General features: G+C 46.0%; 1 protein-coding gene across 1 annotated transcript in view; it reads left to right on the top strand.

Moving 5' to 3' along the window:
• Positions 1 to 1,108: 1,108 nt before the first annotated feature.
• Positions 1,109 to 24,283, top strand: part of LOC144508223 (CD177 antigen-like) — a 41,264-nt gene continuing 18,089 nt past the window's right edge. Inside the window, exons 1-3 of the mRNA XM_078236035.1 lie at positions 1,109 to 1,915; positions 11,479 to 11,595; positions 23,566 to 23,697. Coding sequence (XP_078092161.1) covers positions 1,867 to 1,915; positions 11,479 to 11,595; positions 23,566 to 23,697 — 298 coding nt within the window. The 5' untranslated portion in view covers positions 1,109 to 1,866. The remainder of the gene's footprint in view (positions 1,916 to 11,478; positions 11,596 to 23,565; positions 23,698 to 24,283) is intronic.

Genomic DNA, 24,283 nt, shown 5'->3' with positions numbered 1-24,283 from the left:
GAATCTTTACAATTCTCTTCCCCAGAGGTGGAGGCTGGGTCATCGAACAGATTCAAGTTTGAGTTTGACTGATTTCTGACGACACCAGAATTTCTGCTTATTGCAGTCAGACAAAAGTGGAGTTAAGACCTCAATCAGATCATCCAGGATCTTATCAAATGGTAACGCAGGCTTGAGTGTCTCAAAAATCCCTCTAGTTTCCATTTCCAATGTTTTTATGTGTGAATGGCAAAGGAATGAAGGGAAAAGTGAACAAGATAAAGACATAAATATAGCCCTGTGAATGGCAGAGTCCAGTCTGAAATTGTGCAGCTCCATGAATGGGATTCTCCCCACATAATTGTCGAATTTGCGTAAAAACTGGAGCTATCCTACTGTTTTTTTTAATGTGTGCATCACAGAGTGCCCCATCATGAATCTCATTAAAAATCAGAAGGCGTGGCCTATTCCTGCTGGAAAGGCCGGTAGCATTGCGCTGAGTGGGCCACTGTGCATACGCCGACCTGTAAGAGCCTGAACGGTGCATGCACAGTAGCCCTGCACAACCGAGCTCCCAATTGCTGGCCAACTCGATCACTGCCCAATCGCTGGCCGTGCGACACCCCACCTCGCCCGCAACAATTGCTGGCCTCCCGGTCGTGTCCAGGCCAGCCTCAACCGCCTCCATTCTCCCCGTCACTACCCCACAACCCCAGCCAGCCTCGATCTCTCTGATCGCCGCACCCACCCTCCCGGCAGTCCTGATCTCTTCCCTTCCCCATCACCCCCACCATCCCAGTGGCCAGCTCCAATTGCTGGCCTTCCTCCCTCTGTTACTGATCCCAGCGCAGAGTGGCAGCTGGACACCCCACCAACCACTGATCACCCCCACTAGAGGCCCCATCTCCTTGACACTGCCCAATGCCCAGTGAGCAGTGCCAAGATGCCCCTTGGGCACTGGCACTTTGTCCCTTGGGCAGTGCTGGGGGTCAGGCTGGCACTGCAAAGCGGGCAATGCTCAGGGGTCACCCTCTTATCCCTGAAGTCCTGGGTGCCTCCCCCTCACTCCAGCGGGGTTGGGCTGCCAGCTCCCTGCAAGTGGAGAGCTATTGTAAACACTCCTGGCTGAGAGGAGCGGGCGAGGTTTGCGAGGGGGGAGATGCCTGGGGGGAACTGAAATCTCTGGGCCTTCAAATTATACGGAAATGTGCATTTAAATAACTTATTCAGCTCTGTGCCATACGGCGCCGGAATGCGCAGAGGCTGTGGTGCCCAGCGGGAAGCCCGCCACATGGCTACACTTGAGTTTCCCCGCCCGCTGCACTGGGAGAGTCACCCCCTCCACATTGGCTTGTGAAAACTGCACACTATTTTTGCTGATTGCTTTTCTCTTGGTTTTCTTTCTCATGGAACTTGTTCATTTGCCTGATCCCCTCACTAACTCTGACACACCCTTCATTCTCTTTTGTAATCCCATTCCGACTCCCTGTGCCTTTGTCGCACCAACTCTTTCATCTTTTAATGCTCCTCATGCCTTCCCCTCTGTCACAAATATTGACAAGTTTTCACGTTCTCCACCATTCCCACTTCACCAATTCGAATCTATTCCTAACTGCCCAGCTCTGTGGAAAGATCATTGCCTGAAATCATTAACTTGCTCCCTCTCTCCATTCACATTGGCACATCAGGAAAATTTGCTGCATTCGTCAGAAAGAAGGAGGGGTTGACAGTAAGAAAGAGAGGGCAAGTTTTTACTTGTACAGAGGAAGAGGCAGCAGCCAAAAGCAGAGCTCCTTAATCTTGCTATTTGCATAGATTGAAGGCAGTTTGCAAAGAGAGAGGGTCTCGCGATCTGTACGAAGGTTCACACAACCATCAAGTCGCAGAATGAAGCTGTTTCTCAGTGTTGTCTTCCTCTATACTGGGATTGCTGAAGGTGAGAATCTTTTTGAATGGATTGTTGGGATTTATCTGTCAGTGCGAATGACGGTTTCGAAACCCTGAGGCAATAAGTGCTCGGGAAGTCAGATGTAGCTCAGAGTGAGAATGGGAGTTAAAGTTAATGTTTTATTTATTAGTCACAAGTTTGGCTTCCATTTACACTGCAGTGAAGTTACTGTGAAAATTACCCAGTCGCCACACTCTGGTGCCTGTTCGGGTACACTGAGGAAGAATTTAACATGGCCAATGCACCTAACCAGTGCATCCTTGGACTATGGGTGGAAACCGGAGCACCCAGAGGAAACCCATCCAAACAAGGGGAGAATGTGCAAACTCCACATGGACAGTGACCCAAGCCGAACTCAGGTCCCTGGAACTGTGAGGCAGCAGTGCTAGCCACCATGCTGCCCCTGAGAGCTCCCTGAACCTTTTGAAATTGAATTACCATTCAGTAACTTTCTGGGTGAACAAGTTCACCAAAACTTCACAGGGTCCTCCTGTTTAGAAAAGGAGGGGACAGTCTTTCTAACCCCTCTTCTCATTCTGCTATGTAGCCTCAATGTTTTCAGCATTTCGAGTGCACATCTAAGTGATGAGGGTTTGTGCGTCTTTCACACTTTCAGGCAGTGAATTCTACCTGGGTGAAAGAATTTCTCCTCAACCCCCCCGCTAACCTTTCTGCCAGTTCACTTTCAACCTCTGCCCCTGGTTTTTGCTCTGCGAATGCAAATATGTCCTTCCTGTCCACACAATCTATCCACCACAGTCACATCTCCCTCAGTTTCCTGTACTCCAAAGAGACAAGATGCAACTCAATCTGTTAATGTCTCCCCGCAGAAACTGCTTTTTTTCTCATTATCAACCAACGGTCATGTTGATATAATCGGCAAACCTCTCAATGACAGTGCCTATAAAAATGTCATGTAAAACAAAGAGTGAGGGAGCCAGTAGTGACGCCTGCTGAACCCCACTGCGAACAGCCTGCAAAGCAGCTGCTGTGCCTTGTGAGTTGAGAAAGCGAAACTCTAGTGAATAGACTGATGAAGCAATTGAAAAGAGAACCATGTTGAACAGACAAAGCATCGGGAGTGTCAATGGCAGACAGTCCAGCTAAAGGAGAAATTCCAAGTGCAGAGGGGAATGATAGAACTGCGCAGGTCTGAATTTGGGGCAGAATTTCTGGTGCGGCACATTGGCAAAGAGGTTAGCACTGCTGCCTCACAGCACCAGGGAGCTGAGTTTGATTCCTGGCTTGGGTCACTGTGTGTGCGGAGTCTGCACATTCTGCCCGTGTCTGCTTGGGTTTCCTCTGGGTGCTCCGGTTTCTTCGCATAGTCTGAAAGACGTGCTGGTTAGGTGGATTGGCCGTACTAAATTATCCCTTCGTGTACCAGAACAAGCGCCGGAATGTGGTGACTGGGGGATTTTCACAGTAACTACATTGCAGTGTTAATGTAAGCCTACTTGTGACACTAGCGAACTTTAAATGTGTGACCTCTGATTTTAAACGGTGTCTCCAAGCTCTAGGTTCTACCTCAAGAGCAAATATCCTCTCCACATCCATAGAACCTACAGTACAAAATGAGGCCACTCAGCCCATCCAATTCTGCACTGATCTCTGCAAGTGTATCCCACCCAGGCCCTCCCCTCTGCCCTAGCCCCGCAACCTCACACATTTAGTATGACCGGCGCAGCCAACCTGCGCATCTTTGGATGGAGCACCCGGAGGAAACGCACGCAGACACGAGGAGAATGTGCAAACACCACACGGACAGTGACCCAAGGCCGGAGTCAAACTTGGTCCCTGGTGCTGTGAGGCAGAGGTGCGAACCACTGTCCCACCGTGTCGCCCTTCCCCTCAGGTTCTGATAGGTTTCAGTCAAGTTGCTTCTTATTTTTCTGAACTCCAGAGGATTCAAGCCTGGCCTCTCGAACCTTTCCTCATCAGAGAACGTGCTCACTCAAGGATTAGCCCAGTAGCACTCTGAAGTGAAATGATACATTTAAGAGCGGATGCTGTTAGTCAGCTGATACGTTTTGGGAATCCGCAAAAGGGGAACAAACTGGGTGGTATGGAAATGAGAAATGGTTGTGGTTTAGCCTCAGCTGCAGTGGTCAGAAACTGGGTTCTGGAAAAAAAACAGACTGAGTGAAGACATCCAGAGATTGGAACAGCCTGTGTGACAGGAAACTGTTGTGTACAAGGGCAATGGGAGTAGTGTGGCTAAAGCGGTTTCAAAGACACTTCAAATAGTCTTTATGTCAGTAAAATAACTCTTTTTTCAGTGTTAAAGGTTGACAATAAATTGAAACTTGGAATGAAAGATTGCGATTAGAACCATCAAAATGATATAGTGCAGAAGGGGGCCATTCGGCCCATCTTGTCCATGCCGAGTGAAAGGAACCCAGGTACCCTTTCTAATCCCACCGTCCTGCACCCATCCCATCGTCCTGTAGCATTCTGCAATTAAGGTGCAGACCCAGGTACTTTTTAAAGGAGTTTAGGGTCTCTGCCTCCACCACCAACTCAAAGCAAAATCCAGACACCCGGCAGTCTCTGCCTAAAAAAAATCCTCATGTCCCCTCTAATCTTTCTGCCACTTAGCTTGAAACTATGACCCCTGGATTTTAAACTCTCTGCCGAGGAAAACAGGTTCCTCCTGTCTGCTCTCTCTCTACCCCTCACAATTTTGTATACCTCAATCATGTCATCCCTCAGCCCTCTCTGTTCCAAGGAAAACAACTTCAACCCCTCTAACCCCTCCTCGGAGCTACAATTCTCCAACCCTGGGAACATTCCAGTAAATCTTCTCTGCACTCTCTCCAGAGTGTCCTTCCTGTAATGTGGTGACCAGAACTGCACACAATACTCCAGTTGTGGCCTCACCAGTATCTTGGACAGTTTCATCATTATATCCCTACTTTTGTATTCCATACCTCTACCAATGAAGGAAAACACTCCATATGCCTTTTTTACAATCTACCTGTACATTTAGGGACCTATGCACTTGCATGCCAAGATCTCTCACTTTGTCTACCCCCCCCAGTATATTCCCATTTAACGTGTATTCCTTTTTACTGTTTGAACTCCTTAAGTGCATTGCGTCACGCTTATCAGAGTTGAATTCAATCTGCCACTTTCCTGCCCGCCGCACCAATCAATCCTTATGGGCCAAACGTGGGCAATTGGGACTAGCTTAGTGGTTAATAAAAAGGGTAACATGAACAACATGGGCCAAAGCACCTGTTTCCATGCTGAAAACCTCTATAAATCTATAACTCTATATCATTTTGGAGCTCATCACTATCCTTACTCAACACACAGCCAATTTTTGTGACAGCTGCAAATTTCCCAGTTGTGCCCCCTGCCCGCCCCCCCTCCCCCTCCCCCACCCCCACATTCAAGTCCAAATCATTAATATATGAACAAACAGCGGGGGTCCTAACACTGAGCCCTGTGGAACACCATCTGAAACAGCTTTCCATTTGCAAGGGTATCCATTGACCATTATCTTTTCTTTCCTGTTCCTAAGCCAGCTTTGGACCCAGTTTGCCACATTTACCCCGTATCCCATAGGCTTTTACTTTTTTGACCAGTCTGCCATGCGGGACGTTGCCAAATGCTGACTATCCCTGAATAGTCCATGTCTTTCCACGTGGCAATATATCCCATCCCTCAGGATTGATTCCAATGGCCATCACCAAAGTAAGACTAACTACAATCAGGGTCAGATCTATATTACATTTGGAAGAGAGGTCTGGTCACTCCCTGGAACCTGGGGAAGTTACTGGCTTACTGAGCAGCCAGGGTGAACCCCAATGTGCAGACATTACTGAGCAACCCAGAACGATTGATTCTTGTATCGATGTGATACAGTTCAATTCATGCTTAAGTGCTACATACCAACCTCACCATGCCTGCCATTAGTCTGTCATTATTAAAATGATGGTGCAGTGTGTATATCACAACATAGCTTAAAGATAAGAGTTCTCCGGTCCTGCCAAACGAAGCCTGTGGCCTGAGAAGTTTGAGAAATGATAGCTAAAGGCCCTGATTGTTCCTTATTCTTTCCATCATTCCTGGGATGTGAGTATCATTTGCACAGCCAGCATTTATTGCCCATCCCTAATTGCCCCATGAGAAGGTGGTGGGTGAGCTGTTTTCTTGAACCATTGCAGTCCCAGGGGTGTAAGTACATCCACCATGCTGTTCGGGAGCGACTTCCAGTATTTTGACCCAGTGACAGTGAAGGAATGATGATATATTTCCAAGTCAGGATGGTGAGTGAGTGGGAGGGGAACCTCCAGGTGGTGGTGTTCCCAGGTATCTATTGCTCCTGTCCTTCGAGATGGTAGAGGTCATGGGTTTGGAAGGTGCTGCCTAAGGAGTCTTGGTGATTTGCTGCAGTGCATCTTGTAGATGCTACACAGGGTTGTCACTGCGCATCGATTGTGGAGAGAGTGAATGTTTGTGGATGGGGTGCCAATCAAGCGGGGCTGCTTTGTCCTGGATGGTGTTGAGCTTGTTGAGTGTTGTTGGAGCTGCACCCATCCAAGCAAGTGGGGAGTATTCCATCACAGTTCTGACTTGTACCTTGTAGATAGTGGACAGGCTTTGAGGTGTCTGGAGGTGAGTTAGTCACTGCAGGTGTATGAATCTATTTTCCTCTTTCTTATTAACTTTTCAGTATTTTGCTGCTCGATCCTAAAACATTCCCAGTCCTCTGCTCTACCACTATCCCTTGCCAGTGGAAATCCTGCTTTTTAATTTAACATTATCCTTGACCTCCTGTGTAAACCATAGAACTTGCTTCTTACTCATGAAATCTCTCTTTTTGATTGGGAAAAACTCCTATTGGACATTCTGGACCAGCTGTTTGAATCGAGAATCATAAAATCCCGACAGTGCCGAAGGAGGCCATTTAGCCCATCAAGACTGCACTGACAACAATCCCACCCAGACCCTATCCCCATAACCCCACGTATTTACCTTGCTAATTTCCCTGATACTCAGGGTCAATTTAGCATGGCCAATCAACCTAACCCGCACATCTTTGGAGTGTTGGAGGAATACCGTAAGGAGTCTAACAACACCAGGTTAAAGTCAATAAAACATAGAACATAGAACAGTACAGCACAGAACAGGCCCTTCGGCCCACGATGTTGTGCCGAGCTTTATCTGAAACCAAGATCAAGCTATCCCACTCCCTATCATCCTGGTGTGCTCCATGTGCCTATCCAATAACCGCTTAAATGTTCCTAAAATGTCTGACTCCACTATCACTGCAGGCAGTCCATTCCACACCCCAACCACTCTGCGTAAAGAACCTACCTCTGATATCCTTCCTGTATCTCCCACCACGAACCCTATAGTTATGCCCCCTTGTAATAGCTCCATCCACCCGAGGAAATAGTCTTTGAACGTTCACTCTATCTATCCCGTTCATCATTTTATAAACCTCTATTAAGTCTCCCCTCAGCCCCCTCCGCTCCAGAGAGAACAGCCCTAGCTCCCTCAACCTTTCCTCATAAGACCTACCCTCCAAACCAGGCAGCATCCTGGTAAATCTCCTCTGCACTCTTTCCAGCACTTCCACATCCTTCTTATAGTGAGGTGACCAGAACTGCACACAATATTCCAAATGTGGTCTCACCAAGGTCCTGTACAGTTGCAGCATAACCCCACGGCTCTTAAACTCCAACCCCCTGTTAATAAAAGCTAACACACTATAGGTCTTCATCACAGCTCTATCCACTTGAGTGGCAACCTTTAGAGATCTGTGGATATGAACCCCAAGATCTCTCTGTCCAACAGGTTTATTTGGTAGCAAGTTACAGAATGGTTGGCTGTAGAAATTTGCATTCTAATCAGTATTCTGTAACTTGATTTTGTCTCTCTGTACCCTGTTTGAGAGCAGATTTCCACTCCATCTGACGAAGGAGCAGCACTCCGAAAGCTCGTGGCGTTTGCTACCAAATAAACCTGTTGGACTTGAACCTGGTGTTGTTAGACTCCTTACTGTGTTTACCCCAGTCCAACGCTGGCATTTCCACATCGTGTTGGAGGAAACCAGAGCACCTGGAGGAAACCCGCGCAGACATGGGGAGAACATGCAAACTCCACACAGACAGTCACCCGAGGCTGGAATTGAACCTGGGTCCCTGGCACTGTGAGGCAGCAGTGCTCATCACTGTGCCACTATACGCCCACTGCCCATTTACAGACCTGTATCTTTGCTTGTTCACCTAGTTTACCTTAGACAACTCCTCTCTCATACCATTATAATTGCCCTTATTTAAGTTGAAGACACTAATTATGGACCTATGGCTTTCACCCTCAAACTGTAACTGGTCATATTGTGGTCACTACTCTCTCGGGATCCTTAGCCACCAGATCCCTTATAAATCCTTCTTCATTACACAAAACCAAATCTAAAGTAGCCCGTTCCCAGTTCGGTTCCACAATGTCTGGTCTAAAAAGAAATCCCTGATACACTTCATAAATTTTTCTTACATGCTCCCCTTGCCGATTTGTTTTGCCCTATCAATATGCAGATTTAAATCTCCCATGATAATTGCAGTTCCCTTCAAACATGCCGTTGATATTTTGGAGCGGTCACGTTCTGGGAGTCCAGAGACTACTCCAACCCTTGTCTTCCTTCCTGCTATTCATGCTTTCAACCCAAACTGATTCAACATCACTATCTACTGCCTTTATATCGTAACTCACCATTGTTTAGAAACCTTCCTTGATTTACAGTGCTACCACACCTCCTTGCTCTTTGGCCTGTAATTTTAAGGGAAGCATGGTGGCACAGTGGTTAGCGCTGCTGTCTCACAGCACCAGGGTCCCGGGTTCAATTCCGACCTCGGGTCACTGTCTGTGTGGTGTCTGCATATTCTCCCCGTGTCTGTGTGGGTTTACTCCTCGGGCTCCGGTTTCCTCCCACAGTCCAAAGATGTGTGGGTTAGTTTGATTGGTCATGCTAAATTGACCCAAGTGTCAGGGGATTAGCAGGGTAAGTATGTCGGGTTATGGGAATAGGGGGTGGCACGGTAGCACAGTGGTTAGCACTGCTGCTTCACAGCGCCAGGGACCCGGGTTCGATTCCTGGCTTGGGTCAGTGTCTGTGTGGAGTTTGCACGTTTTCCCTGTGTCTGCGTAGGTTTCCTCCGGGTGCTCCGATTTTCTCCCAGATTCTGAAAGACCTGCTGGTTAGATGCATTGACCAGAACAAGCGCCGGACTGTGGCGACTAGGGGACTTTCACAGTAACTTCATTACAGTGTTAATGTAAGCCTTACTTGTGACTAATAAATAAACTTTCGGGCCTGGGTGGGATTGTGGTTGGTGCAGACTCGATGGGCCGAATGGCCTCCTTCTGCACTGTAGCAATTCTATGATTTTGGGACATTGTATACTCTGGAATGTTGAGGATCCAGACCAGGTCACCCTGCAACCATGTTTCTGTAATAGCTAATACATTATACTCATCTGTGCAATCAGCACATTTCTCTGTTGCAAATGCTTCGGGATTCAAACAAAAACATTTAGTTTTGATATTTTACAATTGTTTACAACTCTGGATTCTCTCTATGTTGCACATATTTGCTCATGTTTCCCGCCTCAGGCTGTAAAACGATGACATTGAAGATCCCTCTCACTAACCTGAACCACCGCTCCCTAATATTCTCTGATTCTTTAAATCTTTCTTTCTTATCTCCCCCCTCCAATTAGGGTTCGTGTATGAGTCCTTGATTTAATATAATATTCATATGATCTGTCCCTACCTGTCACTTTCTGTTGACACTCAAACTGATCACTCATCTGCACTCCTACTTTTAACTTTGACCTCTCAATTTTCCATGCAAATGAACACTCACCCCCATTCTTTAGATTGAACCCTCTCTACTTCCCATAGCGTCTGCAAGAACATTAGTCCCAGCACGGTCCAGATGAAGGCCGTCCCAAAGTTACAACCCCCAGTTTCCCGTACTGATGCCAATGGCCCAGGAACCTATATCCATTTCTCCCACACCATCCTCTGAGCCGCATATTCATCTCTCTAATTTTATTCCCACACCACGGCACGGTGGCACAGTGGTTGGCACTGGTGCTTCACAGCGCCAGGGACCCGGGTTCGATTCTTGGCTTGGGTCACTGTCTGTGTGGGATTTTCACATTCCCTCCGTGTCTGCGTTGGTTTCCTCCAGGTGCTCCGGTTTCCTCCCACAGTTCAAAGATATGCATGTTAGGTCGATTGGCCATGCTAAATTGACCCTTAGTGTCAGGGGACTAGCTAGAGTAAATGCATGGAGTTATAGGGATAAGGCCTGCATGGGTTCTAGTTGGAGCAGACTCGATGAGCCGAATGGCCTCGTTCTGCACTGTAGGATTCTATGATTCTATGTACTGTTTGACTTCCCAATATTCTCTCATAGCCATTATTATCAGCTTTGTGCACTGAAGGTTTTTGGGCAGAACTTTCCCCCAAAACTTGTAGGGCGCGATCTTACCAGCTCGTCCGACCGGTTGATCGGCATGACGAGCTGGTGAGATGGGGCGAGAGGTGAAAAATCGAATTCATGCCCGATAAGGGGGCAAAGCTGATTTCAACATATTAAACCTCATTTAAATATAATTAGTGAGTCCTGGACGCTATGGACCAGGCTCAATTGCACTTACCTGCTCCTCGGTCGAGGTCCTCACTGGTGAGGATCACATTTGATCCCCACCAATGGGACTGCAGGCCATTGAGGTCCCCAAGGTGGTCAGGGGCAGGGCTGGGAAATGCCAGCTGGGCACCCTGGCAGTGCCCACTGGGCACCAGCCGGTAAAAGGGGCAGGACCAGAGGGGGGACATGACAGGGGGGCGGGCCCATAATGGGGGTGGAGCCATGATGGGGGAGACAGGAAGGAAGTCACTTAGGAGGGGAGGAAAGGAGTTACTCTCCAATGGGGAGGTGGGAATCGGCTGGAGCGGCAAAGGTGGGGGTGAGGATCGTCATTGGCTGGGGCAATGATCGGGAGGTGGTAATTGGGGGCGGCAAATGGGAGTGCTGTCTGGGGGGGCGGGGCTGTTGGGGGGAGTGGGAGGGGGGGGGAGCGGTGCGGGGGTGGGGGTGGGGAAGGACCGGGGGGGGGGGGGGGGGGCGGGGGTGACATCTCCCAGTGCATTGTGTACAGAATGGCACTCCAATTCAGCACCCTCACCCCCTGGCCAGGAACTCAGCTTCATAAAGATCGCGGGCACCCCACTGTACGGAACTGCAAAGGAACGGCAATATGTTTCCAGGTCAGGATGGTGAGTGGCTTGGAGGGGAACCTCCAGCTGATGGTGTTCCCTGCTGCTCTTGTCCTTCTCTGAACATCAGCGTTGATAAAAATAATCAATCAAAGTTGTTATCTGCTGCTATGAGCCAAATATGAAAATTTGAAATGTTCCAATAAAGAGGACAGAACTGACTGAAAGGCACATTTGGGGTCATATCACCAAAGACATTAACACCGCTAACTGAAACTCAGGATGAGTTTGAATTTGTCTGTTTCTTTTTCTAGTGCGATGTCTGAAATGTTACTCCTGTGCTGGAGTTGGAACTACATGTAATGACCAGCAACAAACTTGTCCAGCTGGGGTGAACAACTGCCTAACAGCTATCAGCACAGTCAATGTTGGTAAGGCTTTGATAATTATAATCTGCATTGTTTTGTTGTTATTTCGTTTGAATCCAGTTAAGTTTCCATTCTTTCTTGGGTTTTAGCTTCTTTGTAGTGATTGACAATACAAAGAGTGAAATTTTAAACTGACGGGGCAGCATGTGGCCAGTGTATGCATGCGCGTGTAATAATCTTACTGAGGCCAGACCTCCATCACCAAGACCCTTCATTTACAACATGGTCAAAGTGCCACTCAGAGGCTATAGAGTACAGGTCAGCCCCAAAGTCTTTTGACTGCCAGTCAGAGTGGAGTCAGTTGGTTTTAAATCCCACACAGCTCCTTCCCCATTGGGTGAGCCTCCACTCACTCACCTAAGAGCCAGCTCATATGTTCTAAGAAGCCCACAAGGAGATCTATTGACGAACCTCCATGGCCATCAGAACAGAGGGCAATGGCACAAGCTGGAAGATCTTGCAAACTGGCATTCTGGGGAATCCCAACTTCATGCCACCCTCTTCCAGATTTCCCGGGGCTGAGGTCTAACAGGCAGTGGAGGATTAACTACCACCCGGACGCCTAGGCTGAGCTTTAGTAAGGCCTCCTGACCTTGCCCCCTGCCCCACCCTTCGTTGAATGGAATAAAGTGACATTAAGTGACATTAGATAAATTATATCATTGTACTATGTATAATGTACTACATGTATAATATCATAAAGTTATATGAATCAATTACAGCCCTTTTATTCATTTATTTTTCATTTTCTTTACATTTGTACTTTTAAAAGCTTCCGTGTTTTTTGGTTTACAAAAGTGTCGATAACAGCATGTAAATCAACAGATGGAAGCATGTCTGATTCAATGTGTGAATCAATTTGGTGATACATTGATAGCACTGGGGGCAGTGGTGACAGTCATCGTGCTGTGGTGTGGGGCTAATACTACGTAAGGGTGAATGTTGAAAAAAGTATTATATGTAACTAAGTATGCACTAAAATAAGTATGTATACATGTTATAGCATGACAACAAACTCTTCGTTGCATTTATTTTGTATTTATTTGCATGTAGTACAAGTCCAGGGGTGAAGCTCCTCTATTTATAGGTATTTGTTATATTAATTCACCCATGGGGTATAGCTATGAAAATTTATTCACTCTTAAAAGGGTTAAACTAATTTTTTTTTTGCTCTCGGGCCCCCCTCCCTTCCGGGCCCCTAGGCTTAAGCCTACTCAACCTAATGGTTAATCCGCCACTGCTAACAGGGAACCTCCATGGGCTTGGTAGGAAAGCATTTGACGTGATTCCAAAGGTAATTAAGATCATTTTTACTCATCTTAGAATTCTTAGAATCTTAGAATCCCTACAGCACAGAAAGAGGCCATTCGGCCCATCGAGTCTGCACCGACCACAATCCCACCCAGGCCCTACCCCCATATATTTACCCACTAATCCCTCTAACCTACGCATCCCAGGACACTAAGGGCAATTTTAGCATGGCCAATCAACCTAACCCGCACATCTTTGGACTGTGGGAGGAAACCGGAGCACCCGGAGGAAACCCACGCAGACACGAGGAGAATGTGCAAACTTCACACAGACAGTGACTCAAGCCGGGAATCGAACCCAGGTCCCTGGAGCTGTGAAGCAGCAGTGCTAACCACTGTGCTACCATGCCGCCCATACCGTGCCGCCCATGAATCCACATTGTGACTCAAAGCCAGTGTCCATGATGTACCAGAGGGATCTATGCTGGTTCCTCTATTATTCAACATTATAGATCACTATGAGTGGGTTGGATTAATATATTTGCGGATGACACAAATATTGGCCGGGTGGTTAAGTGAGGCTCAGTGTTTTGGTCTCCAAGAAGATATAGACGGGGTGGTCAAATGGGCAGATGGAATTTAACCCTGAAAAGTGTGAGGTGAAACACTTTGGAAGGAGTAATTTGACAAGAAAGTATTTAATGAATGGCAGGACACTAAGAGCTTCTGTGGAAGAAAGGGACTTTGGCGTGTTTATCTATAGATCTCTGAAGATGGAGGGGCATGTTATTGGGGTGGTGAAAAAGGCACATGGGACACTTGCCTTTATCAATTGGGGTATAGATTACAAAAGCAGGGAAGTCATGTTGGAGTTGTGTAGAACTTTGATAAGGCCACAGCTAGAGTACTGTGTGTAGTTCCGGTCGCCACATTATAGGAAGGATATGATTCTATTTGTATTATAGGAAGGAGGTGATGCACCAGGATGCTGCCTGGGAAGTTTTGAAGATAGGTTGGAAAGGTTTATGTTGTTTTAATTGGAGCAGAGAAGACAGAGGCGACCTGATCGAGGTGTACAAGATTATGAAGAGCATGGACAGGGTGGATCAGGAGCAGCTGCTCCCCTTAATTGAAGGGTCAGTCACAAGAGGTCATAGGTTCAACGTGAAGGGCAGGAGGTTTAGTGGGATGTGAGGAAAAACTTTTTGACTTGGAGGGTGGTAATGCACTGCCTGGGTGGGTATTAGAGGCAAGTTGCCTCACAACCTTTATAAAGTATGGATCAGCACTTGGCAAGTCATAACATTCAAGGCCATTGGCCAAGTGCTGGTAAATGGGATTAGGTGGGAGGTCAGGTGAATTTCACATGTATTGGTGAAGACTCGGTGGGCTGAAGGGCCTCTTCTGCACTTTGCAACTTTGTGCCTGTCACTCATCCGCGCAGAAAATACAAGTGCAGGAATTTGCCATCCAGTGAAACTGAGCAGAGAGCAGCCACACCACAGTGATCAGCCACAGTGGAAGGCTTGTCTTGCAGGAACAGTTCTTTCAGAGTTCACTGGGGCCTCTGGATTAAATGGCCTCTGACTGCACTGTAGCGATTCTGTGGTTCTGTCGCATTACGCACTGACTCTTTGGATGCCAAGCATCGATCATTCGCTGGGGGAGAATCTCCCAGACCACTGCGTTAGCAGTGCAACGGGCTCGGAGACATCAACAGAGGCCATCTAGCAGGCTCCCCGCTTGGCACAGGCTTTTCGGCATCATCAGTGTGGTGCTGATTTCCATACTTAAATTTGTATTTGTGTCCTGGGCATGCTAGCCACCCCTCCCCCTCGCCAGGAGTGGTTCACTCCATTGGGGTTTACTAATGGGGAGCTGGCAGCCTGACTCCGCTGAAGTGAAGGGAAGACACGGAGGACTCCCCAAGGAGGTCGGATGTAAGGAAGGTTCCCTTGACATTGCCAGCCTGGCCCCCTGGCACTGCCCAAGGGGCATATTGGCTCTGCCCACCAGGCATTGGGCAGTGCCAAGGGGATGGGCTCTTGAGAAGTGGGGCCTATTGGGAGGGGGGAGATCAGTGAGGGTGAGCGGGTCCCGCTGCCACTCTGCAGTCGGGATCAGTGGCAGAGGGAAGGAAGGGGCTGATTGGAGCTCGTCATCGAGGTAGATCAGGTGGTTCCACGGGGTCCAGGACTGCCAGGTGGGGGACGGCCAGGATTGCTGGGGGAGGTGGTCAGGTTGATCGGGGCTGAGGGGTCGTGGGGGGACATCGGGGCTAGCCTGGAGGTCAGCGGTCAGGGGGTGGGTGGTCGGAGGGGCATCGATGCGGGGTCATGGGGCTGGCCAGCGGTCAAGAGGCCAGCACGCTCTTGCATATGCATCAGTCTCGATGCTGACAGATCGGTGCATGCGCAGTGGCCCGCTCAGTGCTATAGTGCCGACCTCTCCAGTGGGAATAGGCCCCGGTGAATTATTTTCAGAGTGGATCACCCTGAGGTTCTCTGCAGTGCTCAGAGTGTGGGAGATTCATTTTGAAAATCCCACTAAAAAACATCGGGAGTTACTCCATTTTTTATGCAAATTTGGCACTTAGAACATTTTTGGGAGAATCTCAGCCGCTATCTTTAAAATCCAACTCCGTTTTAGACAATATTCTGAAAAGATGGACAGAGTAGAAATGGATGAAGAGTGGCCCAAATAGTAAAAGAGTGACCTGTAGAGCAATCAGTACAGGCGGATGGTAGATATAAGAAAGATAAAAAAGGCTGGTGTGAGTAAGTTATCAGCCATCCTAACATTATTTAAAGGATATACTGGCACTAGAGGGAGTGCAGAGGAGATTCACTTAGTTGATTCCAGAGTTGAGAGGGTTGGCTTATGAGGAGAGACAGAGTAGACTGGGACTATACTCATTGGAATTCAGAAGAATGATGGGAAGTCTTATAGAAACATATAAGATTATGAAGGGAATAGATAAGATAGATGCAGGAAGGTTGTTTCCACTGGCAGATGAAACTAGAACTATGGGGCATGGCCTCAACATAAGGGGGAGTAGGTTTAGGACTGAGTTGAGGAGGAACTTCTTGGGTTGTGAATCTGTGGAATTCCCTGCCCAGTGAAGCAGTTGAGGCTACTTTGTTGAATGTTTTTAAGGCAAAGGTAGATTTTTGAAGAGTAAAGGAATTAAGGGTTATGGTGAGCAGGCAGGTAAGTGGAGCTGAGTCCACAAAAAGATTAGCCATGTTCTTCCTGAATGGCTCGAGGGGCCAGATGGCCTATTCCTGCTCCTAGTTCTTATGATCTTTGGACAGAGAATTTAGCACCAAGTAATTAGAAAGTGTAACAAAGTAATTGTGGGAGGACCTAAATCTTCATGAGGATAAATGAATTTTATATGAAGTATTGTGAAAAGTGCTGACTTAATCAATAATCTCAGAGTAAAGATCCCCCTGGAAAAATGGTCATCATATGATTAAATTCTATGTTGAACTTGAAAGTGAAACACTCCGGTCCCAAACAAGAAATTGAATTTAAACACACCCCATTACTTAGTTACAAGGTGAAAGATTTAATGATATAAGTAAATATTTAACAAAATGAATCCCATTAAAAAGCAGAAACTTAGCAAGGGAGATCCATCCGTAACTTACTGAGGATCTGAAGCAAAGTATCAATGAGCTCTCTTCCTCTGCAGTTGTAGACCCAGCAGTGACCTCCACACCCGGTGGCAGTGCTGAGAAGTCAGAGCTCTGATTGGACCGGCAGCTCCTGGCAGCCCAAGACCTTACCAAAGACCTTATTCGCTACCGTCAGTTAGGTTGTGCAGTGCTGTGCTGAGAACCTCTGGTTGATGATATCTAGAATCCCTACAGTACAGAGGGAGGCCATTTGGCCCATTGAGTCTGTACTGACCACAAACCCACCCAGGCCCTATAACCCCATATATATACCCTGCTACTCTCCTGACACTAGGGTCAATTTAGCATGGCCAAATAGCCTAACCCACACATCTTTGGACTGTGGGAGGAAACAGGAGCACCTGAAGGAAACCCATGCAGACACAGGGAGAACATACAAACTCCACACAGACAGTGACCTGAGGCCAGAATTGATCCTGGGACCCTGGTGCTGTGAGGCAGCATAGCTAACCACCGTACCACCCTTTTTTTCCCCCTTTTTTAAGATAGATGGATGACAGATAGACAGACAGAAGATCAATGGATAGAATCATAGGATCCCTCCAATACAGAAGGAGGCCATTCGCGTCCTATCATTAGCAGCACTTTGGAGAGCTTTTTGGGTGCAAGGCTGATCTCGCTGGATATCCGGTGCCAGTAAGGTCACGAAAGGTGAGAAATTGGGCACGAACCTGATTTCTTGGCTCTTTTGCAATCTTACCAGCTGGCTTGGCCCATTGGCCGACAGAGCGGGAAGACAAGATCGCACCCACAAAATCATCACACACTCATCCAGACAAGTAGGGAGCATTCTATCACACTCCTGACTTATGCCTTGTCGATTTTGGACAGGATTTGGGGAGTCAGGAGGAGAGTTACTCACTGCAGGATTACCAGCTTTTGACCTGCTCTGGTAGTCATAGTATTTATAGGGCTGGGTCCAATTCAGTTTCTGGTCGGTGGGAACCCCCAGGATGTTGGCAGTGAGGGATTCAGTGATGGTGGTGCCATTGAGTTTCCTGAACGCGCCAAAGTGTTCAGCCTAAGCCAGTACTGGTAACTTGAGAAGTTCTTTTCTATCAGAAAACCTTGTGACCTAACCAAGGTTTTAGATGGGAGCCAGGAAGAGTAAACCTCGGATGCCCTTTTCCATCCAAAATGACTTTTCCATCTAAACAGTCCATCTAAATAATAGGATTATGTAAGATAGAGCCAAAAAACAGACCAAATGGTCAGGCAGTCCATGCTGGATTTAGGGCTCCCACTCGAGCCGCCTCCTATCTTTGCTCACCTGAATCATAATGATCGGTTCCCATTGGTCTAAGTTCCCCAAAATACATCCACAATATTCACCTCAGACATTCCTCATGGGAGCGAGTTCCCCATTCTCCCCACTCCTCATGAGAATGAGTTCCACATTCTCCCCACTCCTCATGGGAGCGAGTCCCACATTCCCCCCACTCCCTGTGGGAGCGAGCCCCACATTCCCCCCACTCCCTGTGGGAGAGAGCTCCACATTTCCCCCCACTCCCTGTCGGAGCGAGCCCCACATTCCCCCCACTCCCTGTCGGAGCGAGCCCCACATTCCTCCCACTCCCTGTGGGAGCGAGTCCCACATTCCCCCCACTCCCTGTGGGAGCAAGGCCCACATTCCTCCCACTCCCTGTGGGAGCGAGTCCCATATTCCCCCCACTCCCTGTGGGAGCGAGTCCCACATTCCCCCCACTCCCTGTGGGAGTGAGTCCCTGTTTCTCTCCAATTACTATACTCCTTATACACCTATGACTGTGTGGCTAAATTCCCCTCCAACTTGATTTTCAAGCTTGCTGATGACACCACCACAGTGAGTTGGATGTCAAACAATGATGAGATGGAAAGCTATAGAGAATCTGATGAACTGGTACAACGACACTAATCTCTCTCTTCATGACAGCAAAAGGAAAGAGATATTTATTTACTTCAGAAAGCATAGTGGAGGACATGCCCCTGTCTACATCAAAGGGGATGAAGTCAAAATGTTTGAGAGCTTCAAGTTTCTCGATGTCCAGATCACCAACAACCTGGCCTAATCCTTCCACACCGACATATACAGATGCACCATAGAAAGAATTCTTTCTGGTTGTATCACAGCTTCATATGGCACCTGCTCTGCCCAAGACCGCAAGACACTACAAAGGGTTGTGAACGAAGCCCAGTCCATCACACAAAGCAACCTCCCATCCATTGACTCTGTCTACACTTCCTGCTGCCTCAGAAAAGCAGCCAGCATAATTAGTGACCCCACGCACCCGGACGTATTCTCTTCCACCATTCATGTCTGTCGGGAAAAAAGATACAAAGGTCTGAGGTCACGCACCAGCCGTCTCAAGAACAGTTTCTTCCCTGCTGCCATCAGACTTTTGAATGAACCTACCTCATATTAAATTGATCTTACTCTGAATCCTAGCTATGACTGTAACACTACATTCTGCACCCTCTCCTTTCCTTCTCTATGTATGGTATGCTTTGACTGTATAGTGCACAAGAAACAATACTTTTCTCTGTCTCCCAATACATATGACAATAATAAATAAATCACTGCATGTTTAATATAATTTCCTGACTTTTCAGTACAATTCATCTGCAATAAGAAGCCTAGCTTTGTTTTCTGCAATAAGAAAACTCTGCAATAAGAAGATTCTCATCTGCAATAAGAAGCTTTGTTTTCTGTGGCCGAGTTAACTTTCTAACTTGTTTCACAATGTTTAGTGATTGCTGGATTTGCACTCTGTGATCCTTTATTATTACAATCTTCCAAGTAGCAATTGAATTTGCTCATGTTCCGAGCAAAACACACTACTCATTAATTTGTGATTATTTAACAGTTATTTGCCCATTCTGCAAGTTTATTCATGTAATGCAGAATGTTTGTGCATTCCTCCTCAGTATTGACCATTTCCTTGTTCTCCGCCCCAACTTGGTGTCGTCTTCATAGTTAGGAATTGTATCTTTGGTTCTGAGGTCCAAGTTGTTAACGTCAATTATTTTTATTCATTCATGGGGCATGGGTGTTGCTGGCTGGCCAGCATTTATTGCTCATACCTAGTTGCCCTTGTTCAGAGGGCAGTGCGAGTCAACCACATTGCTGTGGCTCTGGAGTCACATGCAGGCCAGACCAGGTAAGGACGGCAGATTTCCTTCCCTAAAGTACATTATTGAACCAGATGGGCTTTTCTGACAATAGTTTCATGGGCATCAGTAGATTCTTAAATCCAGATATTTTAAATTGAATTCAAATTCCACCATCTGCTGTGGCGGGATTCGAACCCGGGTCCCCAGAATTTTCACTGAGTTTCTGGATTAATGGTCCAGCAATAAAAGCACTAGACCATCGCTTCCCCTGTTGCGAGCAGCTGTGGTCCCAGCACTGACCCCTATGGAACATCACCTCCCACATTCTGACATGTTGAATAACCACCCTTTAATCCTGATCTCTGTTTGTTGTCTTCAAGATGTGGAGATGCCGGCATTGGACTGGGGTGAACATAGTAAGAGTTTCTCCTGGTGTTGTTAAAACTCTTACTGTTGTCTTCAAACCAGATGGCAATACTTCCTGCCACATTCTCTCTGACTCCCATTCTCTGACCTTATTTATTATTCTATTATGGAGCATCTTATCAAAGACCTTTTGAAATTCCAGATAAGTTAAACCAACTACATTACCCTGGTCTTCTGTGTCTGTTACCTGCTCCAAGAAGGTCACTCGGGTAAAATTTCCCTTGTTGACTGACTATTCGGTATTATAATTTTACATTTCTAATTGTTCTCCTGTTGTTGCCTTTAAAGAGGAATTCAGGAAGAAATTTAGGTTCCTAAGAATCTTTTCCAAATTTGTGGATGCAATTGGTATGAATCAGGGGTTTTCATCTCTTTGATCATATTTACTTTATTCAATACAACCACATCTTTATTTTCATTACATTGACCTCGTTATTAATCTCAACATTCAACGCCATGTCTATCTTTCTGGTAAATAATGAAGCTAAATAATTATTTAATATTTCTGCCAGCTCACAATCATTACTTTACCTTTTGTCTATCCCATGATGATTTGATTTGCTCACAACCTTCTCTTTTTCATTGATCTACCTCTAACAGATTTTACTACACTTGGTTTATCTTCCTTATTCATTTAATTGCATATTTTCCGTTTGCCTTCCTAATTTTAAAACTTCTCTCTTAATTGCTTTATATTCCTTCTTATTCTGCACAACTCTGATTCAAATACTTAATGATACTTGAGGTAGCCTGGCAGCACAGTGGTTAGCACTGTTGCCTCACAGCGCCATGGACCCATGTTTAGTTTGTTCTTTCATTTTATTGGTAAATTTTACCTGTGCTCTGTCAAACAGTATTTTAAACATTCCCCATTCTGCTTCTACGTGACCTTTCCCCATATTGTTGCTCATTTCATTTAGTCAACTTCTAATCCTTCAACATCAGCTTTTCTCTAAGCTGTAATCTAGGTTTCTATCATACTGATGTCCTTTATGGTGATCATTTTAAAGCGTATTATATTATTATCACTATACCGAGGTGTTCCCTGCTTTATCATAGAAATCAGAGAATCATAGAAGCCCTACAGTGCAGAAAGAGGCCATTCGGCCCATCGAGTCTGCACCGACCACAATCCCACCCAGGCCCTACCCCCATATCCTAACACATTTACCCGCTAATCCCTCTAACCTACACATCTCAGGACACTAAGGGACAATTTTAGCATGGCCAATCAACCTAACCCGCACATCTTTGGACTGTGGGAGGAAACCGGAGCACCCGGAGGAAACCCACGCAGACACGAGGAGAATGTGCAAACTCCGCACAGACAGTGACCCAAGCCGGGAATCGAACCCAGGTCCCTGGAGCTGTGAAGCAGCAGTGCTAACCACTGTGCTACCGTGCCGCCTAACCACTGTGCTATCGTGCCGCCTAACCACTGTGCTACCGTGCCGCCAATTCTCTTTAATTCTCTTATCTGCTCTGGTCCATTCCCCATTGCAAGATCAATTGCAAATATTTCCTGGGTTTGCTTTGATTTGATTTGATTTATTTTTGTCACATGTATTGGTATACAGTGAAAAGTATTGTTTCTTGCGGGCTACATAGACAAAGCATGCTGTTTATAGAGTACATAAGGGAGATGGAAAGGAGAGGGTGCAGAATGTAGTGATACAGTCATTGCTAGGATGTAGAGTAAGATCAACTTGATATATGATTAGACCATTCAAAAGCTCGATGGCAGCAGGAAAGAAGCTGTTCTTGAGTCATTGGTACGTGATCTCAGACTTTTGTATCCTTTTCGCAATGGAAGAAGGTGGAAGAGAGTATGGCCAGGGCGTGTATGGTCCTTAGTTATATTGGTTGCATTTCCACGGCAGTGGTAAGTGTAGACAGAGTCAATGGATGGGAGGTTGGTTTGCATGATGGACTGGGGATGCGTTCACAACCCTTTGTAGTTTCTTGTGGTCTTGGTCAGAGCAGGAGCCATACCAAGCTGTGATACATCTGGAAAGGATGTTTCTATGGTACATCTGGAAAAGTTTGAGAGTCTTGTGTCAATTGTTCAGTGAATATTCCATTACCAATCAATATGTTCAAGGTAACACCTGCTATTTTCATCAGAAGCCTGTCTCGCAGTTTATTAATTGCGAGAACATGTGTTTAACCATTATTCAGACAGTCAGTTTAAATGTGAGGAATAAGATCCCCCAAATCGTGTTTCCAAATATCTTGTTTTAGATAGAACGTGAACATTGCCTTTCAGCATCTGTGTTCAGGATGTGTCCTTGGCAGTGCTAATGGCCAACAATTTATTTCATGCAGAAACTTGGGTTGACAAACTTGCGAAAGAGAGAAGGACAGGGATTTCTATAATGCTAATTGATTTTGGATTATATAAGGTGTTTTAGGAGATTTTTTACAGCAGCTTCTTACAGAATTGATCAATAACTTGATGGGTGGATAACTTCATGGATATTTGGATGAATCAATAGCAGGCTAATAATTGAATAAATAAATGTAATGATGGATGAATGGAGAAACAATTAAGTAAATTGTAGTTGGGAAATCATGTTGCAGCTACATAAAACCTTGGTTAGGTCGCATTTGGGGTATCACATGCAGTTATAGTCACCACACTATCGGAAGGACATGGAAGCTTTGGAGAGAGTGCAAAGAAGGTTCACCAGGATGTTGCCTGGCCTCCAGAGTGTTAACTATGAGGACAGGTTGAATAAACTAGGATTGTTTTCACTGGAAAGACGAAGGCTGAGGGGAGACCTGATAAAGGTCTACAAAATTATAAGAGGCAAAGACAGGATTGATAGTCAAAGGCTTCTTCTTAGAGTGGAAGTGTCAATTACAATTACAGGTTCAAGGTGAGAGGGGGAAAGTTTAAGGGAGATGTGTGGTGGAGGTTTTTCATGCAGAAAGTGATGGATGCCTGGAATGCGCTGCCAGAGGAGGTGGTGGAAGCAGGCACATTAGCAACATTTAAGGGGCATCTGGATAGGTACGTGAATAGGGAGGGAATAGAGGGATATGGACCAAGTAAGCAGAAGGTTTGTTTTCTAGTTTAGTTGGGCATCATGATCGCCACAGGTTTGGAGGGCTGAAGTGCCTGTTCCTGTGCGGTACTTACCTTTATTTTTTGTTCTTTGTGTAGATAAATCAACGTACAGATGTACCTAGAAATACATGGATAGATATATGATAGCAGAGTCATTAGATATATAAACACAATGAGGGATGGATATATAAATACATAGATTGCTGCTTACCTCGGCAAATTATGAATGGAAGCAGAAGTACATAATTTGTCAATGGTTGGTGAATTAATTTGATGAATTGAAAAATTAATCAGTGAATAAATAAATTAATGCATAGACAGATAAACACATGGATAAATAAATGGATGGAAATTTGGAAGGGTTGATGTCAAAAAATAAAGTGTAAACTATGCCCACAATGTTGGAAAATGAAATATATTTTCTGGTTTTTTTCAGGTGGGATTGTGAACAACTCATTTGTTAAAGGTTGCTATGGTTGTCCTGGAGAATTTTCGATGAACTTTGGTCTTGTCCAAACATCCGGAAAATGTTGCAGTTCTGATTTATGCAACAATCAACAGAGTTATGGTAAGGAGATACAGAGTCTACTGATTGAAGCAGTCGAGATTTTCCCAGCATTACCTTTCATGGCATTTCCCACAACTAACAAAATAATCCAAGCACATCACTTTAATTTTCATTCAATCATATAATTCAACAATGCTGTAACACATATACCATCAACAATATTACTACCATACAGCTTCTGAATATCATTGGATACCATTTTGGTGCAGTGTGTGTATACTCTGAACATCTGACACTGGATACCATTTTGGTGCAGTGTATGTATACTCAGCATTGTACAATAGATATCATTTTGGTGCAGTGTATGTATACTCGCAGCATTGTACACTCGATACCATTTTGGTGCTGTGTGCGTATACTCAGCACTTTACACTGCATACCATTTTGGTGCAGTGTATGTATACTCAGCATTGTATGCTGGAGAACAGTTTGATGCAGTGCTTGTATAATCTGAATATTTTACACTGAATACTATTTCAGTGCTGTGTGGTTGTGTGTGTGGTGGTGGTGTGTGTGGTGGTGGTGTGTGTGGGTGGTGTGTGTGTGTACACTCTGAACATCTTTCCCTGAATACCATTTTGGTGGT

This window comes from Mustelus asterias, chromosome 20, assembly GCF_964213995.1.
Source record: "Mustelus asterias chromosome 20, sMusAst1.hap1.1, whole genome shotgun sequence".
Lineage (NCBI taxonomy): Eukaryota > Metazoa > Chordata > Chondrichthyes > Carcharhiniformes > Triakidae > Mustelus > Mustelus asterias.
This window is presented reverse-complemented; position numbering and strand designations above follow the sequence as displayed.